Source organism: Rhodnius prolixus, unplaced genomic scaffold, assembly GCF_049639745.1.
Source record: "Rhodnius prolixus isolate KJV_2025 unplaced genomic scaffold, Rpr scaffold_2, whole genome shotgun sequence".
NCBI classification, from domain to species: domain Eukaryota; kingdom Metazoa; phylum Arthropoda; class Insecta; order Hemiptera; family Reduviidae; genus Rhodnius; species Rhodnius prolixus.
In genome coordinates, this window is record NW_027411592.1 from 51,680,001 (window position 1) to 51,699,779 (window position 19,779).

The following is a 19,779-nucleotide window of genomic DNA, read 5'->3' on the forward strand; positions in this document are numbered from 1 at the left end:
TCATCTCTTCCAAGATGAGATGGAAAGTATAATGAAAAGAACTTCTGTCTCAGACCCACCTAAAGTGAAGGTAGAACAACCAGTGTCTGTATTATTTGTTAATTTTTTCTTTTCATTTTTTGTATTTTTTCTTGTGTATTAATTTTATTTTTCGTCTTTTGAAAGAATGGTCAATTTATAAATTATTTTTTAAAAGAAAAACACCCTTTCGTTGGTGTTATTCTCTTAAACTATTATTTATTATTTTGTATTATTTTACAGACTTAATCCCTTTCCTTGTCAATTTTGTGTACACTTTTTTTTTGCAAAGTTTTTTGTATGCAATATCTCAATTCCTAAAATTGCCTAATAGCGGTTGCTTTTTTGTGTTGGAGTCGCGTTTGATTAAATTTAGAAGCAATAGTTCTTTGGTGGTGCCACAGTGCTTTTGTCTAATGAATCTAAGATCATTTTATTCTAATTTATGCATACATTTTGTATTGAAGGAATTCGTACAGACTTATTGCAAAGATCCTTTTTTTTATTATTATTTGTACGAGTATTTGTTTATCGTACAATCAATATTGAGAAAATTAAGTCTATGCTGGAAAATAAAATTGAAAATAAAATGATGCTATTATTGTCAATGAAATATATTTCTTTTAGTGGACTTAGCAATTCCATTGAGACAAATAAAATCAAAACAATAAGATACTGTACTCTTAATTAGTAACGGATATTTCGAATTACGAAAGAGGGACAGAAACAATGCCCCCACGGTATCGCAGCCACAAGAGACTTATTGTGCTAGCCCCAAACTTTATTATTTAAAAGTATTTTTCTTCTTAGTTTTTGTAATTAATAATTAAATTTTTTTTTATTGTTTAGGTTGGGATAGGTGTGAGCGGTATGCCTTATAAAGCTAGTTGCGAAGGTTACATGACTTCGTCTAGACCAGAATCGTTGTTCCAAGAAGATATTGAAGATCTAGTGAAAAGTCCACCACCGCAAAATAATAAAAAGGAACCAATACATTTATCAACTGCTGTCGACCAGAGGTCTGATTAGAAACTACAAAATACGGTTCCATTTTTGACTAAAAATACTGAGCCATCGTTATATTGGCCTCCCTCCCCGCATTATCCCTACCTAGTGTGTAAGAATGTATAATTTTAATTTATATTACTATTACATAATGTATACTATTACATATATATATATATATCTGTATTTATAGAAATATTATCCCTTTACATACCGCCATCTATTTATTTACACTTTTATATGAAAAAGTAATTTTTTTAAAAAAAATGAAAATTATTTCAAAATAAATGTGTAAGATACAAGACTTTTTGTCGTTTGTAAAAAATAAAAATATTTTTTAAGTTAAAAAAAATTGTACTAAAGTACAATTAAAAAGTAAATTAATAGAAACAGAAGTGTAGAATATAGAAATGTATAATTTATTGTTTTTTAAATATTATTAATTTATTAGAATAAATTAATTTTAAAAAAACTGTGAAATACTTGGTAAATATCAATTTTAAAAACAAAATTTAAAAAATAATGTAAATTATTGTGAATATGTGAATAATGAAAATTAATAATTATTATACGTATTTAAAAAATGGAAATAAATAATTGCACTAAAGTGATATTGATTGTAGAATGAAAGAAATTAACATTGCTGAAAAATAAAAAGAAAAAGAAAAATGTACAACATTCTGTGGTATCTCTGTACATATTACATGCATATATGAGTACATAAAGTTAATGTACATAGGTACATAGGGACTTATTACAAAAATAAATAAATACATTTACATATTGTAAAATTTATTTAAAATAGAAACGAAAGCCATTCAATCATCACACATGTTAGTAGTAACAACCTTCTTTGTAAAAATAATATTTATATCAAAAAAATTAATTCTCTATAATGTTGCCTTAAATAAAAAATTAAAAATCTATAATATTAAAAATTCTTCAAAAGAAAATGTTTTCTAAAATGGTTTAGCTCAGTGGTTCTTAACTTGCAACAGGTGACAGACACTTGGAACCAATTAAACTTAAAAGTAATTTGGTTCATTTAAGAGTGAACTTAAGGAAATTAGCCCATAAAATGTTTGAAATAAATAAATTTACATTCAATAATCGTTAACTTTGAGAAAAAGGCAACTAAAAATATGGATTACAAATAAAGATGGAGTTTTTAATTGGGCTCTTTCATGTTAAGTTTCTATTTTGATTATTCATCACATGACAACTGAAAATTGATTTATACAAGTTTTTTTTTTTTTAAGCTTAAGGATGATCCATTTCTTATAAAATATTAATCGAAAACTGAGAGGAGAGAAAGTTAGGTGGTTTTCGAAGTGTTGTGTCACAAAGAAGCCAAGTTCGAAATTATACAAAAAAAAAAAACTAATGTAACATTAATCATCCTGCTTAAGCTTATTTTTTATTTTTTTTGAGTTCATGATTCACGTTCACGTTATTGGAAAATTATTAATTTCATTCTCTGACTAGTCCAATTTGCCCTGGTAATCATTGCAAGATGAATAAAAAGCTTTCCTTAAGATTAAGAATCACTAGATAAATATTTCATTTTCTAATAAAAATCACTTGGTTTCTATTTCTAAAAAAAATAAGATGCAATTCAATGTCAAATCTTATTGTGAATTTACCAACTATACATTTCATTACAAGCAACAACAATATATGAATTTTTCTTTTTAACTTCCGAACAGATTAAATTATTATTGGATATTGTTTAAATAATATAGAATGTACATATTTTGCAGATTTTATTAAAGCCTTCCTTATCTAATAAGAGAAATAATAAAGAGGAACAGGTGGTACATTAAGTATTTGTCCTTAAGGTCATTAATATTTATTACCTTTAAATAGTTATCAAAAGAAATTGAACGAACAAGAAAGTATACATATAATAAATAATCTTTAATTTTATTTTAACTTTCAGATGAACATCTATTAAAAGAACATTGATCTACCGGAAAAATAAAAACAAATCATGTAACAGTTTATTAAACCGGATAACAAATCAGAAAAAAAAAAAACAGTAATTAGGAAAACAAAATATCTGTGTAGCATAATTTTTTCTTCAAATTATTACATTAGAAACACTACATATAAGAATAACTAAATAGAATAGAATAGGCCATCACAAACTCAAAATAAAAGCAAACACAAATTATAAAATTAAAATAAAAAGAATAACTGTTATTTTTACAAACTCAATACATTTTCTGTGGGCATATATTAACAAAAATAAATAACTATAAAATTAAAGTCAAAATCTGAGATCGTTAAAAAGAGCTACTTTATTCAGCTTTGTTTTTTTAAAATATAAAACTCATTTTAAAACTACATTGTTTAATAATAGTGGATAAGAAAGCAACAAAATTAAGAAAAAAAAAAAAAAATTAAAGTGTAAAATGTCAAAATTCTAAATTAATAACACTTAACTGATGTTTAGGTAAATTTTTTAAAGAATAAACAAAAATTATGTACTTTCAAAAATCAGTTTAGACTGCAGTTGCCTTCCTAAAAAAAAAAAATATTGAGAAAGAGAAAAAAATAACTTGCCCTGACAAAAATTTTAAAAAAATCTTTAGATATACACTTGTAATTATATCGAAATTATACATAAATCTTATAAATATATACATAAATACTTATAAATATATATTGAGTAACGAAAACTCTCATTTTGTATATATTATAAATAAAGTGAAGTAATATGTACAGTAAATCCTGTCATTGTGTGTAAAATTTAAGCTTAATGTAACAACATTGTGTTAACATTTACTATTAAGATTATAAAAAAATATATATATATAAATAAGTAAATATATAAATATTTATATAAATATCATTGAAATGCTTCCTAAAGGAATCTCTCAAAACCATGTGATTTATTGAAAAGAAGTATAAGAACAACTTTTCCCTAACTTCTCAAAAGAGGAAAAAACACAGCTAATGTTCAAAACCTATTTCGGAAAAAGTAATAATTTTTTTTTTTATTTCCCAAACATAAAATATGTGGTTAAACATAGGAAATTGTACAGGGATCGCATTTCTGAATCTTGATGAGTACAAATCTCATACAAAAATTAAATAACTCTTGCTTGTTGATAAAGAAAGAATTTTGAATTACTGATTCACCATACGTACTTTCCGTAGCAAAGAGAAACTTTTTTTTATCGTGCAAACGAAAATAGTATGCACCATTTCCAAACATGTATTGATGCTGTTCAGTTATCCTACTCAAAGGTAACCATTTTTTCTTAAAAAATCATAAATGATTGAATACTTTGTTGGATCGTAATTCGAGACATCTTGAAGGATTTTATCCCATGTAGCGTGCTTGTTTGAAGCGGATTCGGATTTTCATTTGTCAATAGGGACAGATTCATCAGTTTTATGATTTATTTTATTGCGCATATTCTGTCAAAATAGCGCAGGAACTTCAGGGTGACAGAACCATTACAAGTAAAATAAAATTTCGTTTGAAGAAACTTGATGTACCGATTTCTCAAGGTAGTTGAAGATAGGAAACCAGTCAGACATAGAGGGGGGGTTAAATCTTTTTATTATTAAAGGCATGCTCTTTATTCTTGATATATATTTTCTTGATCAGTCTACAGTGCGTCAAATTCATTACAACTGATTGATTGCCTAAACTTCGCTTTGAAGGAATTCAGAGTAGAGGAATTCTCTTCACGATATTGGCTTCCCCAATAATACTCAAAATCTTAGGAATGCAGTGCTTTACTCAATTTTTTAGCGTAATGAGTCCTAAGGAGTTCACTGTTACATTAAAGGCCTGAAACCGGATCACTGTTTGGTGCAAAAATTTACTTAAAAAGTTGTTCGTAAAACGATTTAAATTTTCCAGCTGCGTTTTTTTTAATTCCTTATTTTGTACATTTTTTAATTTAAGGTACGTCAACATCTAACATATTGGAAAAAGACCTCCAGACAGTATTATCTCGTTATAGACATCCCTGTCCATCACTGGTCAGTGAATTGTAAGAAGCTCCTAGATAGATAAAATGTAAAATCCAATAGCTGGATTCGAACTCGGGATTTCTGCGTGCGAATCCAGTGCACTAAGAGTTAAACTCTTCTGTAAAAGTTTTTTTATTGCCTTCAGTTGTTCATACCTCTGCTTGAGATAAAAACGGTAACCAGAATTTTAAGAAAGTAAATCACTTTTACTAAGATTCTCTCAGTTTGTACTGTTTTCTATTAATATTTTAGTATGCTAAATGTATAGTGCAATTTCTAACATTTGGAGATTCAAAAATTAGATCCCTGTTATGCAGAATATTGCTGTGAAATAATAAATCTGAATACTTTTCCGAAAACTATGGCATCATCCAGAATGTTATTTAAATTGTATATTTTTGTTTATTTGTACATCATACCAGTTTACCAATTTGATTCATACAAAGTGGTCAGAAGTTTATTTATTATGTTATGTGACGCAGAAATTTCCACTTTTTCAGTACATTCCGTAGATTTTTTCCACCGTTTTTTCAGAAATTGGTTAACAAAAAGTTAAGTAAATAAATTAATGTAATTTTAAATTATTTAGAAAGTTATTTTTTTAAATGAAAATGAAAAGAATAATTTCTGAAAAATATATAGTATACAAATGAAGTAAACTAAAGTAAATATATAAAAAGAAAACAAACAAAAATTAAGTCTGATCCCTTTATGTTTTGTGTGTTCCTCAATGGATTATGAAAAAAAAAAAGCTATTTGCAGACCAAATTATATATAATATATTTAAATGAAAAGGAATTAGTTTAATCAACTCTAATGAGTACCTTTGTTGGATCCTGTTTAGATAGATAGTCTAGTCAGAGAACATACTTTTTAGAATAACAATATTTTCATAAATATTGTATACCAAAAAGAATAAAATAATAATTATAATGTATTATCAAAAAAAAAAAAAAAATACTTTTCTCTACTGTTGATCCCTTTTTGAAATACCAATGAACCCGAAAGGAGATGCAATTATAAATTCAATAATATGAAATTATTAATAATTTTCATTTTATTTTCTTTTTGCCTGTGAAAAACAAAAACAAACAAACCAACTCGTTCTTGATACATTCTCTGAAAGTCCAAACTGTATTAAAATAATTTATGAGAAACTGAACGAGTGCCAAGTAATAAATAATAACAAGACGTTAAGAGATCAGTTTGCTTATTATATCGACGTAAATATTCCTTTCGGCAAAATTTATTTTTGAAAAAGGCTTCTTTTTTTAAAAAAATCTGAAATAGCGTTTCAATTAGTGCCTACAAATGAGGTATTACTATGGTACCAGTTAAAAACCTATTCACAATTCTCAAGTAAACCTTTCCTTCACCATATTCCAATCACTAGTTTTGGCTTTACCTAGATTTTACTTAAAACCTGTGTTCAAAAAAAAAGAAAAGAAAAAAAGTGCCTTCCAATTCTGACCATTTCTTCTTTTATTTTCTTATTATCATGTGCAAATAAGTAAAACAAGATATAATTTACTTTATTTCTAAAATTTATTAAAAAATAAAAAAATTTAACCAAAAAACGAGACATTAATTTGTAGGCATACATTTTACAACCTTTATGATTTAAAAACAAACAAACAAACAAAATAATACAAATATTATTCACTTAAAAATAATAAATTATCACAGGCTAATGGATTTATTAGAATGTACTATAATTGTATAACTGTGTTAGCTGCATTGTAAAAAATGCAAATTATATAAATTGTGTACACCTAACTTATATTCTGTAAGTTGTTTTTATATTTATTCAAGTCCCAATATCCTTTTTGGCTAAATAAAACAATCTTCTTTTGATTCTTACTTCCGATTGCATATATAAATAAAGATTCTATAATCCGAGATTGCGAAGAAATGATGGAGACAATCCCTGCTTAGTTTCAACAGATTTTGTACAAATAGCAGCAATATGGAACGTAGACCATTGAGGGTTTTTGGTAGAGAAAGCCCAGATTCTCACAAGCGAGAAATAGCGGCTTTTTATGATAAAGCAGAATTTAATTTGAAGAACACACGTTAAGCAAAAGAAACGATGTTCTTCTTGGCAATTGACAATATGACCTTAAATAGAATACTGTTTTTTATAATATAAATTGGTTTGTAAAGTTTGGTCATCAGTTAATGTAAGTAAGAGTAATCGCCTATTTTTTCAGGCGGGGCTTAACGTCTAACTACCAAATTAGGTGTCGTGAACGGGGGCGGAAGCTCATACTTTACTATAAACAATTTTTTCTACCAAATAAAAAGTAGTCATACGCGGGATTCGAACTAGGAGTCTTCCACTTACAAAGCCAAGCTCTTGACCACTAGGCCAACACCCGCCCCCATTCAGTTAATGTTTTACTCGTAAAAAATTACCGCACTGATTGGATTATATAAGGTTTGTGACATCAAGCAATAATTAGTAGTGATCAGTTGCCAATTAGTATATGATTTTGTAGTGCATATGATCAATCTTAAATAAGTTTGAAGTTGGTTTAATTTCTAATGGAATAGCCGACGTAAAATTGGAAATTAGGGTTAAGAACACAAAATTCTCATTGCGCATACATCGTATAGTCGTCATTAATCAGTGAGGGATTCTGATGGTGCTGGTCTAATTAGAGGATAAATTCGTTTTAGGAATTTCTCAAGCTTGTTTCCATAAGATTGGAAGGAGACTTATCGGACGATCGGATGTAACGCTGATTCCAGGCCTTCTTTGTACAAGAATTATCATTACTTTGGAGAATTTCCATTGAGTTGGGAAAAATATGGTTCCTAGTACCGAATTGTATAGGTAGGTAAGGAAAATGATAGCACGTTTTGGCATTTACCGAAGTGTGTTTGTGTGTGATAAGGTCTTGGCCGGGGGAAGATGCAGGATAGCATACTTAACATCAGAAGGAGAGAAAGCTTTTGGAGGAAGTTCAAAAGGAAACGGTCTATTAAGTTCATCTTCAATTTTTATTGCATGTTCAGAGTCAAATATGTCAGGATGGGGTGTAAAAGTGGAGTGTAGATGTTGAGAGAATAGATCAGCTTTGTCGCGGTCAGTCTTGGTCCAAAAAATACCCTCGCCTCTAGTAGGAGGCGAAGTGGACCTATAATTAAGTGAACGTCGGGTGGTGTCGCTTATTGAGTGAAAATTTTCTACTGCAATGACAATCTGTTCAGGAGTCTTAAGAGGTACATCAGATGTCTATAATATTTTATTGTCAATCAAATAACACAGTAAAATAATAAAATATAATCTCCGTATATTTCAATTATTAATTAGAGAATTATTTAAAATACGAAAGTGAATGCCAAAGCTAGTAGGGGTACTTTTACTGAGAAATGTAATTCTAACATTTATAATTCATTTATCAAATCAAATGTTCAAAAAATGCACATGTTAGTGTGTTTGGACTATCTGGTTAATTCCTCAGAAAAAAAATTTGAATGTTAAAATTAAAAAAGTTCGGCTCGATTAAAAATAGAAATTTGTTAGAAAAATGCCCAAAATCCGTATGAACTATTTATTGACAATACAATAAATACAATATTGACAATACAATAAATACAATAAAAATACAATTATTTTTTCAATATCCCCAAATCAACGAAATTAAAGTTTTCTAGATTCAAAAGAACTTGACAATGATATGAATTATGGAATAAAAACTGATTTGCATTGCTATCTAACGGTGTCTTTGTAAACTGCTTAGAATTATCGTTCTTAAAGTTACCGCTAGATAGCATAAGAATGCACTTTTCGAAGTTTATTTGTCAAGTTAACGTATGTATGTATGTACCCTGTAGCAAACAATATTTTATTAAATAAAATTGTATTCAAATTATATTGAAATCTCAATGCTTTTTGATATGTAGTTTTTATGAATATTCAAATTGATCAAAATTAGCTAAATTTATCAATTATAACTAAATTCTTAAACAAAAAAGCAACAAAATTCTTTAATTTCTAAATGGTTATATTTCACTTGGTACCTTTAATAGTGACCTGAATGTTTTTAGCAGTGCCTACTATTTTAGTGTAGACAGTTTTCTAAAATACTTATTTTTATTTAAAAGAAAACTGGACAAAACTGTAAATCTTTCTATTGATAATTCTTGTTCTTACTCTTTTCACCATCTATCCTACTCAGGTTCAGATAAAGGCTCGCAGAATCCACTTTAAGTATAACTAACTTTATAAGAAGTTCGTTAGTTGGCAGATAAAACTCCTGCACATAAATCTGATTCCAAGAGATTCCCTGATAGGCCAACCCACATCTTATTTATTCAAAAGAATAATCATCTATGAATCTTAAAAATTCAAACAGATAACACAATACGATAATTTTTAGATTGGTGTCAATCCGTTTAGCAAAAAACAGAATAAGTTAAAATGCTATTTGTCTTCTATTAAAAACAGATTCTTAATTCTGAATCCTATAATTAAATGTTTTCTTTATTTATAAAGAACTGAATGCAACGCTCCAGATTTTTGCATTTAAGGCAGTTTGTAGCTGAACATTATCCACAATCGACCAAGTCGTGCATATGGGCATTAATTATTACTCTACGTCACTCCTTTTAAGGGCATGAACAACAAAAAGTGGATGCCCATTTAAAGTATAAAGGTGGGGATGATTAAAAGTAGGACATTGTTGGCACTACATCACATTCTCAGCTCCCATAGTTAATATACCTAGAGTTAAAATTACTTATTTACTATAAATGTTAATTTATTAAGCCCCAACATCAGAAGTTTCCTTTTATTTTAAGAACTGAAGTAAGTAATAATTGTAAATTATCCTTGTGAAAAATACTGAGTGGTAGACACAATTTAGGGGAACTTCGTTTTGAATTTTCGCGGTTTTATTTAGCATTTAACCCTTGTCAGCAAGTTTATATTTGATTTTACTTAAAGCTTAAAATTTTGTTGCTATTACTTTATATGTTTTGTAAACATAATAATTTTTTGTCATGATTGATAAACTTTTTAAAATGTTTTAAAGGTGTGGCTGTTAACCCGTTGTCATTCCCTTCTGAGAACCTTTAAGATAAGGACGTAGATTTTTTACAGGAGCTTCAGCTGTACAAATTATAATAATAGGTAAGAATTTTCCATAAATAATAATATCATTTTTCAAATATTAATTATTTACTTCTCCAACTTTTTGAATATGATTGTTTGAATTGGAAATAATGTCCTTTACATTCCATATACATACATTTTATCTGATGAGTCATACTACAAGTATTCTCTTTTGGAATGCTTTTAAAAATTATAAGTGAAAATAATTGTTTTTATTTATGATGTGGATTATTTCTGTTCTAAAATTAAGAATATCAGAAAAACAGGTAGTTAATTTGCAGGTTAGTTAGTGATAGTCATGTAAATAGTAAATTTAAATATACCTGCATTAATTACATTAAAAACTATAAAAAATAAAAAATTTTCGGTTAGATTTTGGTTTTGTTTTCATTTTTGATGCGTTAGCTAACAAAATTCCACCGTATTAAGGTATGTTAATTTTGTACTTACACTGGGCCAAAAAAGTCTGTGAACACTAACCTAAATTTTATTACTTTTATTATTATCTTATTAGAAACTTCTTTTATTTTCAAATGAAATATACTATTCGATAGACAGAAACCAGAGTTTTTCATTTTATATTCAATCTTTTATTTTTGTTCAGCAGGAATATCACAATTAAATGTTTAACAAAACAACACCCCAAACGAATGCAAAAAAAGTCTGTGAACAGCTGTATAAATATGTAAAAACATTAAGATAACAAACAGAAAAACGATTGAATAAAGTTTCAAAGTTCTCTATTGTATTGTAGAAACCACTACAGTCAGTTTTGTGAATAAATAATCTAATTAGTACATATTTAACCACTAATATGGAAGTTCCCAGACCAATTCGAGAACTTATTGTGACGTTGCGAAATGAAAGAAAAAGTATTCGAGAAATAGGGAAGATAGTTCAAAAAAACCCTTCAACGGTGCATAATATAATTAAAAAGTACGGAAATGTGATTAGTAGGCCACGCAGTGGACGGCCACCAAAACTTAATTCCTTTCATAAACTGCAAATTCTGAAGTCTGTTCGAGAAGAACCCAGGACAAGCGCTCAAAAATCAGTCAAGAATTATCAAGTGGTTATGTGTAAGCGTAACACCACAGACAATTAGAAATAAATTACATGAATACGATTATTGCGGTCGAGTCCCGAGGAAAAAACCTTTAATCAATAAAATAAATAGTAACCGCCGATTGGATTTCGCGAAAGAATATGTTTCTAAGCTTTCTAGTTTCTGGGAAACCGTAATCTTTTCAGATGAGTCGAAATTCAATGTATGTGGGTCTGATTGACGACAAAAAGTGTGGCGAAAAAGAAATGAAGCTATGAAAATGAAAAATATGAAGCCTACTTTTAAGCATGGGGGAGGCAACATTCTGGTGTGGGGTGCATGAGTGCTAAAGGAGTGGGCAAGTTAGATCTAATTAATGGTATGATGGACCAATAAGTGTATGTGGATATATTAAGACGCAATTTAAAAGAAAATTCAAAAAAATTAGGGTTGGAGGGAACGTTTGTCTTCCAACAAGACAATGACCCGAAACATACCGCACCAAAAACTCGGGAATGGCTTTTAAATAATACACTCTGGCGCCTAAACACCCCTCCACAATTGCCAGACCTTAACCCAATAGAACATTTGTGGGATGAAATCAGCCGCGAAATAAATAAACGAGGAATAAGAAACCGTGAACAACTAAAAAACGCTATTTTAGAAGAGTGGGATAAAATTCCAACATTGACGACCACAAAATTATTAGGATCGATGAAAGCTCGCTTGTTGGAAGTGATTAGGAACATAGGAGGTCCTACAAGTTTTTAAAATTTATAATTCACGTACAATGTGTAAGAATGATTTATTTCTGCAAAGTGTTCACAGACTTTTTTTGCATTCGTTTGGGGTGTTGTTTTGTTAAACATTTAATTGTGATATTCCTGTTGAACAAAAATAAAAGATTGAATATAAAATGAAAAATTCTGGTTTCTCTCTATCGAATAGTATATTTCATTTGAAAATAAAAGAAGTTTCTAATAAGATAATAATAAAAGTAATAAAATTTAGGTTAGTGTTCACAGACTTTTTTGGCCCAGTGTATGTATATGAATGTATAGATGAAAACATGCTATTTACTTAATTCTTAGTGACCTTAGATCATCATTCGATTACATTGATATAGTTTAAGCTGTCTTACAACTAATTCGTTATTTGTTATTTTTTGGTTTCAGACAGAAACGAAATGTCTTCTCGCAAGTCAGCAGGCAGAAGAGCCACAACCAAGAAGCGTGCCCAGCGTGCCACTTCCAATGTGTTTGCTATGTTTGATCAAGCACAAATACAAGAATTCAAAGAGGCTTTTAACATGATAGATCAAAACAGAGATGGTTTTGTCGACAAAGAGGACCTTCATGATATGCTTGCTTCACTGGGTATGTACAATTTGGTGTATTATATTAGAAATTGAGAAGAATGGATTACAAGAAAATAGATGAAATTTTTTCTCTGAAAAAAGATTAACATTCAAGTAACCTTGGAAAGTAAACATGAGTTAAACAACATCTCCATATTTTGTTTTCAGGGTTTTTTTAATTTGATTATTTACGAAGTATATTCATATTGGCTTTTATATTTGAAGGAAAGAATCCATCAGATGAATATCTAGAAGGAATGATGAACGAAGCTCCGGGACCCATTAATTTCACCATGTTTCTGACATTATTTGGTGAACGTTTACAAGGGACTGATCCAGAAGAAGTCATAAAGAATGCCTTTGGCTGTTTTGATGAAGACAATACGGGTTACATTAACGAAGAAAGGTTACGGGAATTGCTTACATCAATGGGTGACAGATTCACTGATGAAGATGTAAGTGTATTCATATTCTAAACAGAATTTATGTAGCTAAATATTTTTTTTATATTGTAAAATATTTTTTAGGTGGATGAAATGTATAGAGAAGCTCCAATCAAAAGTGGCATGTTCGATTATATAGAATTCACCAGAATTCTTAAGCATGGCGCTAAAGACAAAGATGAACAATAAAAACTAAAAGTTTGAAATAATAACTAAAAAATTTAACAATCATAATTTAACATTTACGTACGATAGAGGTGGTTCTGTTTGAAAATTAATACATATATTAAAAATAAAGATATACACGATCAGTGATTTTTATAACTTTTATACATTGTTATGTAAAGTTTTTAAACACAGTATTTAAATATAAATTCATTATTTAATATTATCCAGTATTTATTGTACTCATTCTTTCACTTATTCATACTTGGCTAGAAAGTTGCTGTACTATCAAAGGGACCTGGATTTAACATAATTCCCTAAACTGGTCTTTTCCTTTTCTACGAATGTCGGACTGGCCTATCGCCTTTACGTGTATCCCTCGTGGTCTCTTCGAAAGTTCGAATAGTTCTCAATTGGTTCACACTGACTGTCCTCTGTGATGAATTACCCCACCTGCTAATTGTTTAACATTATACTTCTTTTTTCTCAACTATTTCTTAATGTAGATAAACAAAAAAAAAACTAAGGCATCAAACTGTGTGATACAGATTCACATAATTTATCACCGATAATTTAGTACGTTTATGTAGAAAGAAAATAAAATTACTTCCAAAATTTCATAGTTCATTTCTTTAAATTTCAGAAAGTGGTAGCGTGGAATGAATTAAACGATATTCAGTATTGCTCTCTTTTAATTTTATTCGATTCTTCAAATTAATTCAATTAGGACTAAACGAAAGAGAGGAATTAGGCAGAAGTTGTGAGAAAAATTTGTTGTCAAATTTTGTTCGATTGCCTCAATCGCATAATTTATAAACTATGCCTTGAACCTAATATGAAGTCGTCCATGAGAGCAGCGTTTTAGGGAATGGTTTCTCATCTAACAGTATTTTTTTTTATTTCAAAATGAAGGGAACAGCCTTGAAAGTCTCTTGAAGCATAAATGAACTTCAGTGCCGCCGGCAGAGTTCCTAGGAGCCTTCTCACTCTCAGCCAACACATGTTTGGCAGCGCATCTGTAACACTGTCGTGGTATACACTAAGAAAATTATTCAGACGTAGAGAGTTTTTGGTTTAGTACGTTGAGAGAGTAACAAGTGCTCTGCATTACTTCCAAAATTTCATTTCTCTTGCATTAATTTATTTTTTTTGTAGTTTCTACAACGAATAGTGATTTGATTTTTGGTAGGACTATAGAGTTGACTTCGGAGGTTACAGTGTGAAATTTTCAAAAAATTTTAACGAGTAGTTTTTGTTATATTAATAATTTAAATTTGGTTCACTTTTAATAAATTTAGTGATTTTTGCTTTAAAGCTGTATAGTGGGGGCCAGTGGGCAGAGTTTTATGGTGGGGCGATAGACACTACACTAACACATTGAAGAAAACTATAACATTCTGTGGATGTGCTGGTAAATAAATGAATTTGTAACAATACTCTGATATAAACAGAACAAAGTCAATATTTATTATTATACCACATAGTTCTCTTGGTTACAACTGTAAATCTTCAAATACTTAAATCTAATCTGTTCTTCAGTTATATTTTATTGATAATTGAAATTTAATTATCATTTTTGTCTTCGAAAAACAATTGCTAAAACTAAAAAAAAAAAAAGAAAAAAAAGAAGAATAAAGAACAAAAAAAGAAAGAAGAAGAAGAAAAAAAAAAACTACCTAAACTCTTTGAATTTATGAATAAGGCGTTAGTTTCAGCGGAACGAAATAAGTCACCTGGTAGGTCGAAACGTTCAAGAACTTCTCCAGAAATATTAGAAAGACAGACTAAAAAAACCGCATTAGTTAATACTGCGGTTGTAGACATGGATAAAAAGATGATGGACCATTTTGCATCGTTATTAGACTCAAAACTTGCCGCTCTTTCTGACTCGTTTAGTGCAAAATTAGCTTCTCTGTCAACTAAAGAAGATATTCAACGGATTAGAGATGATTTTAATAAACTTGGAAAGGAAAATGTTCAATTAAAAAAGGAGATCGATTCATTAAAATTGGTAAATTATAAAAATGAGAGCCTTATTGAGGAACTTGAAATTAAATCACGTAATAATAATTTAATTTTTAAAGGTATCAAGTTCAATTCAAACGATTTTTCTGAACTTGCTGTGACTTTTTGTACCGAGGTATTGAAAATTGAATTAGCTAAGGACAACATTCATGCCCACCCTCTTGGTCCTGTTACTGCTCCTGGAACCCCCTTGTTGGTCTCCTTTGTGAGGCTACAAGATAAATTTGCGGTATTAAATGCGAGTAAAGTACTAAGGAATACAGGCTTTGCTGTGCATCAGGACCTGCCAATGGTTACAAGAAAGAAAAGGGCTAAAATTTCTTTGTTGCGAAGAGAATGTCTACGATTGAACCCCCAACTAAAAATTAATATGAAGAACAATTGCTTTTTCGTTCAAGGCCAAAAATTTTCATGGTGTCACTATTTAGGAGTTCGTTTTTTGGAAGAAGATGGCATCTCTAAATTAAATGAACTGGTTGGAACTGATGTGACAGAATTTGTGACGGCACTGCGCACTGATACTCTTCCTAAAGATTACTTTTCGTCTAAAGGCCCCCTACAAGGAAGTTTCACTCCGCGCAAGATTTCATCTGTACCTGTTTCTATGAGTTTTTCTTGAGATAAGATTGTCTGTCAGAAGAATAATACTGTAAGTAATAATTTACGAAAAAAAAATAGTGAATTTTCTAAAGTGTCAATTATTTGTTTTAATGTTGCTGGATTAAAAAATAAGCAGGGTAATGGCTTGTTTTTCGATTTTATTAAGAAATATGATGTCTTTATTTTGCTAGAAACGTTTGTGATGCAGAAGAATTTTAGCACATATACTAAATACTTTTCTGAATATGAGTTACTGTGGGCTCCTGCTGATAAAGTATCTAAATTTGGACGCCCAATGGGTGGTGCAGTTTTTGGTATAAAAACAGGTAAATGTAGAGAATTGTTTCATTTTGCTACTGTAGATAAGTTTAATTTTATTAAATTTAAAGCAGGAAAAGAGGAGTTATTTATAGTCCCTGTATACTTGAACTGTAATTTCTGGGAGAGGGATTTTAAAAGATTGAATGATTTCTTGAATTTACTTTCTCAGAGGAGACTGGTACTTGTTGGAGATTTTAATTCGAGAATTGGTATTGCGCAGATTCTCCCCGAGGATCTGTTCTTTGATAATTCTAAGTGCAATATCAATAGAAAATCCAAAGATAAATTAATAAATAGTAATGGTTCCAAATTATTAGAATTATGTGATAACAACGAACTGATAGTATTAAATGGTCGTTTTTCTGGAGATAACCAAGGCGAATTTACATTTATTGGCGGAAATGGTTCCTCTGTTATTGATTTGTGCTGTGTCTCTTTGGATTGTCTCCCATTTATTGATGAGTTTTATATAGTACCTGAGATATTTTCCGACCATCTCCCATTGTTTCTTTCCATTAATGTTGATTCTAAAAGCCTTCCTGCCTCGTTTGAAATTCTACCTCTTTTACCGCAATTAGTTTGGCGCGAAACTAATTGTAAGATATATAAATGCAACCTTGAAAGGAGAGTTTGTAATCTCGATTTTTCTTATTTGAATTCTCAGGAGAGGGTAAATATTTTGGTTAATTGCATTAAAAATTCTTACCCGAATTCCGGTTCTGTTTCTTCTTTTGTTAGTCATTTTCGTAAAAGCCCATGGTTTGATTTCCAGTGTTTGCGTATTAGAAAAAGAGTATTCAAACTTTTGAATTTATTTCGATGTACTAATTCTAGTTTGGTTAGATCTGTTTATAGCGAAGTTAAGTTAGAATATAAATCTTTGTGTACAACTAAAAAAAAGGCTTATTATTCTTCTTTAATTGAAGAGTTCAAAGGTGTTACGGAGTCTAAGCAGTTTTGGAAAATGGTTAATCGTTTTAAGTGTTCTGGTTTCATCTGCGGTAATAATATTGAGTTGGGTAATTTCGTTGATCATTTTCGTAAATTGTTGAATTCTTCTCAGGCTACTCCCATTCTGTATGCTGAGCCTTATATTGCCATTCCCGAGTTGGACTCTCCGTTTACAATAGAGGAACTGGTAAGTGTTATCAGTAATACTAAAAATAATAAAGCTCCCGGCATTGATCGCATAGTATTTGAATTTTATAAAAATGCTCCCTTCGTGTTTCTTAATAAATTATTAGCTCTGTTTAATTATGTTTATGATACAGAAACAGTTCCGGAATCATTTAGTCAAGCAATAATATTTCCTTTGTTCAAGAATGGAGATGTGAATGCCGTTACAAATTACCGGGGTATTTCTTGTTTGAACACAATGGCAAAGATATTTACAGGTCTGCTTCGGCTGCGTTTAGAAGCTTATTTGGAGAAAAATAATATATTAACTGAGTTCCAGGCAGGTTTTAGACGGGGGTATTCGGCTATTGATCATATCTTCACTTTAACTAACCTTATTAATGTCAAGTTTTTGCAGAATACAAAAAAATTCTATTGTTTTTTTGTGGATTTGAAGACTGCTTTTGACTCCGTGGACCATAGAATGCTGATATTGAAGCTTTTCAATCTTGGCCTCTCCTCTAAATTTATTGCAGCAATAAAAAAGTTATATTCTGCCGCGAGCTCATCAGTCCGAGGTACGCAAGGTATGTCTGAGTTTTTTTCAGTAGGCAGTGGAGTGAGGCAGGGTTGCTTATTAAGCCCCACTCTATTCTCGATTTTCGTTAACGAACTCCCCTCATTTCTGGAAGGCGGTGTTCACATTGGGAATATTAAAGTTAAAGTCCTTCTGTACGCAGATGACGTGGTCCTCGTTTCTGACAATCCTACGGCTTTGCAGTGGAATATTAACTTGTTGGATAAATACTGCGAACTGTGGCATCTTTTTTTGAATTTGAAAAAGTCCAAAATTGTAGTTTTTAGGCGGGGCGGCAGATTAAGGTCAGATGAAAAATGGTTTTTTAGGGGTGAGCGTATAGACACTGTTAATAGTTACAAATATTTAGGTGTCACTTTAACATCTCATTTATCATATCAACTGCACTTCAATAACAGAGTCTCTGCAGCTAAATTTGGTTTAAACAGTATTTGGTCTCGTTTTTTTGTAGGTAATGAAATCCCTTTACAGTCTAAATACCATGTATATTATAGTGTTCTTCGCTCAATTATCTGTTATGGAGCGCAAGTTTGGGGATATCAAAGTTATGAAGTACTTGAAAAATTTCAGAGATATTTTCTGAAAAAATTATTTGGTCTTCCGATGTGTACTCCTAATTATATGTTGGACATTGAAACTTCCCTGGAACCCGTTGTTCTTTATACTCTCCGTCTGCATATTAGATACGTTTTAAGGGTGCTCTCTTTTCCCTCATTTCGTTTGCCGAGGATTGTTGCCTTAGAGATAGTGAAGCGCAAAGCTTTGTGGTTTAAACAGTGGATTACTTTTGCGAGTAACCATTCGTTGGAATTTAGCGCGTCCCTGCAAAATTTGTCAAGTTGGGAGGGGCAACTTTCTGCACTCCTATTGAAAATGAAGGCAGATCTTCGGGGAGTTTCTGTGAGGCGTGCTCTGAACTCAGAACATTTTTTGCTCTATAAGACGCTCTTAGATGCTGACGCAGAATTCTGCATATCCAAAGTGGGCAGTTCTGATTTGAATATGAATGAGCTACGTTGGCTATTCAAATTAAGGGGGGAATTAGTTTATTTGAATTTCTCTCCCTGGGAAAAAAGAGACTCTCTTAAAGAAAGTTGTTCTTTGTGTACTCTAAATGAGCGGGAAGACCTCTATCATTTTTTGTGCCTTTGCCCTAAAATAGCGGAGTTCCGGCGTAATATTTTTGGGCTAGTTACCTTTACTGCACCATTCATTGTTAATTGTCTAACTAATAGTGCTCAGTGTAAACCTTTAATAAGGTTCGTGGAATGTGCCTGGAAGTACAGGCATGAGTTAATTAGTGCTTTGTAATTTTTGAGGTGATAAGAGCGATTATTATGTAAAACATAAAGAAGGAAATTATTTTAAGTTGGTTGTCTTGTATTAAGAAGTATTTTCATTTTTTTATATTTTTTATTTGTCTACTTTCTTGTCCTATCATTTTTTTTATTTTAGTAATATGTTGATTTTGTTTTATTTCACTAATTTTTTAAAATTTATTTGAATTGTGTATAGTGTTTATATAAACCAAACTCTGGCAGACGGATTTATCCATTGCTATTATAATATTCAAACATATCTATGTAATTTTTTTTTTTTTTCTGTTTAAATAAATATTATTTACTACTACTACTATTCAGACGTAGAGGCTCCTTAACTAAATAAAAATGAGTTTCATATTACTCTAGAAATTCTATAAGGGAGTTTTAACGAAACACGAAAGCCGAAAAAAATCTAGATATTTTGGTTAAACATGTTAGATTTGAACAAGGCTATAATAAAGTATTGCTAGTTATTTTCGTTGACAATTTATTTGACGCTAATATTAATGATCTATAGGAAATATAGTTAAAAACTCATATTTACAACTATGAAAATCATATACATATGTAGATATGATGTTAAAAAAGGATGTGTCTAAAGATTTGCTTCAAATAATTCTTTTGAATTATTCGTAAACAGCTGACTACTCACTCA

General features: G+C 30.1%; 2 protein-coding genes across 12 annotated transcripts in view; both read left to right on the top strand.

The window, feature by feature from the left end:
• Positions 1-3,059, top strand: part of LOC141449934 (uncharacterized) — a 383,560-nt gene extending 380,501 nt beyond the window's left edge. For 10 of the 11 annotated variants that reach the window (XM_074119889.1, XM_074119888.1, XM_074119893.1 and 7 more), the window contains 2 exons: positions 1-70; positions 868-3,059. The exon at positions 1-70 is cut by the window's left edge and continues 53 nt beyond it. In XM_074119889.1, coding sequence (XP_073975990.1) covers positions 1-70; positions 868-1,047 — 250 coding nt within the window. In that variant the 3' untranslated portion in view covers positions 1,048-3,059. Of the gene's footprint in view, positions 85-867 lie in introns of all 11 variants that reach the window. The other variant, XM_074119898.1, reaches the window with a different exon arrangement.
• Positions 3,060-9,693: 6,634 nt separating this feature from the next.
• On the top strand, positions 9,694-13,368 carry sqh (Myosin regulatory light chain sqh). Its single transcript, XM_074119915.1, has 5 exons — positions 9,694-9,826; positions 10,053-10,150; positions 12,353-12,553; positions 12,760-12,989; positions 13,062-13,368. Exons 3-5 carry the CDS (start codon positions 12,364-12,366, stop codon positions 13,164-13,166), a joined length of 525 nt encoding a protein of 174 aa, XP_073976016.1. The 5' UTR covers positions 9,694-9,826; positions 10,053-10,150; positions 12,353-12,363; the 3' UTR covers positions 13,167-13,368.
• The last annotated feature ends 6,411 nt before the right edge of the window (positions 13,369-19,779 follow it).

What these genes read in the sequence shown, in the direction of transcription:
- sqh (XM_074119915.1), top strand. Translation starts at nt 12,364, where the DNA reads ATGTCTTCTCGCAAGTCAGCAGGCAGAAGAGCCACAACCAAGAAGCGT. An exon ending in TGATATGCTTGCTTCACTGG is followed by an intron (nt 12,554 to 12,759) that starts GTATGTACAATT and finishes TTATATTTGAAG; the next exon opens with GAAAGAATCCATCAGATGAA. An exon ending in ACAGATTCACTGATGAAGAT is followed by an intron (nt 12,990 to 13,061) that starts GTAAGTGTATTC and finishes AATATTTTTTAG; the next exon opens with GTGGATGAAATGTATAGAGA.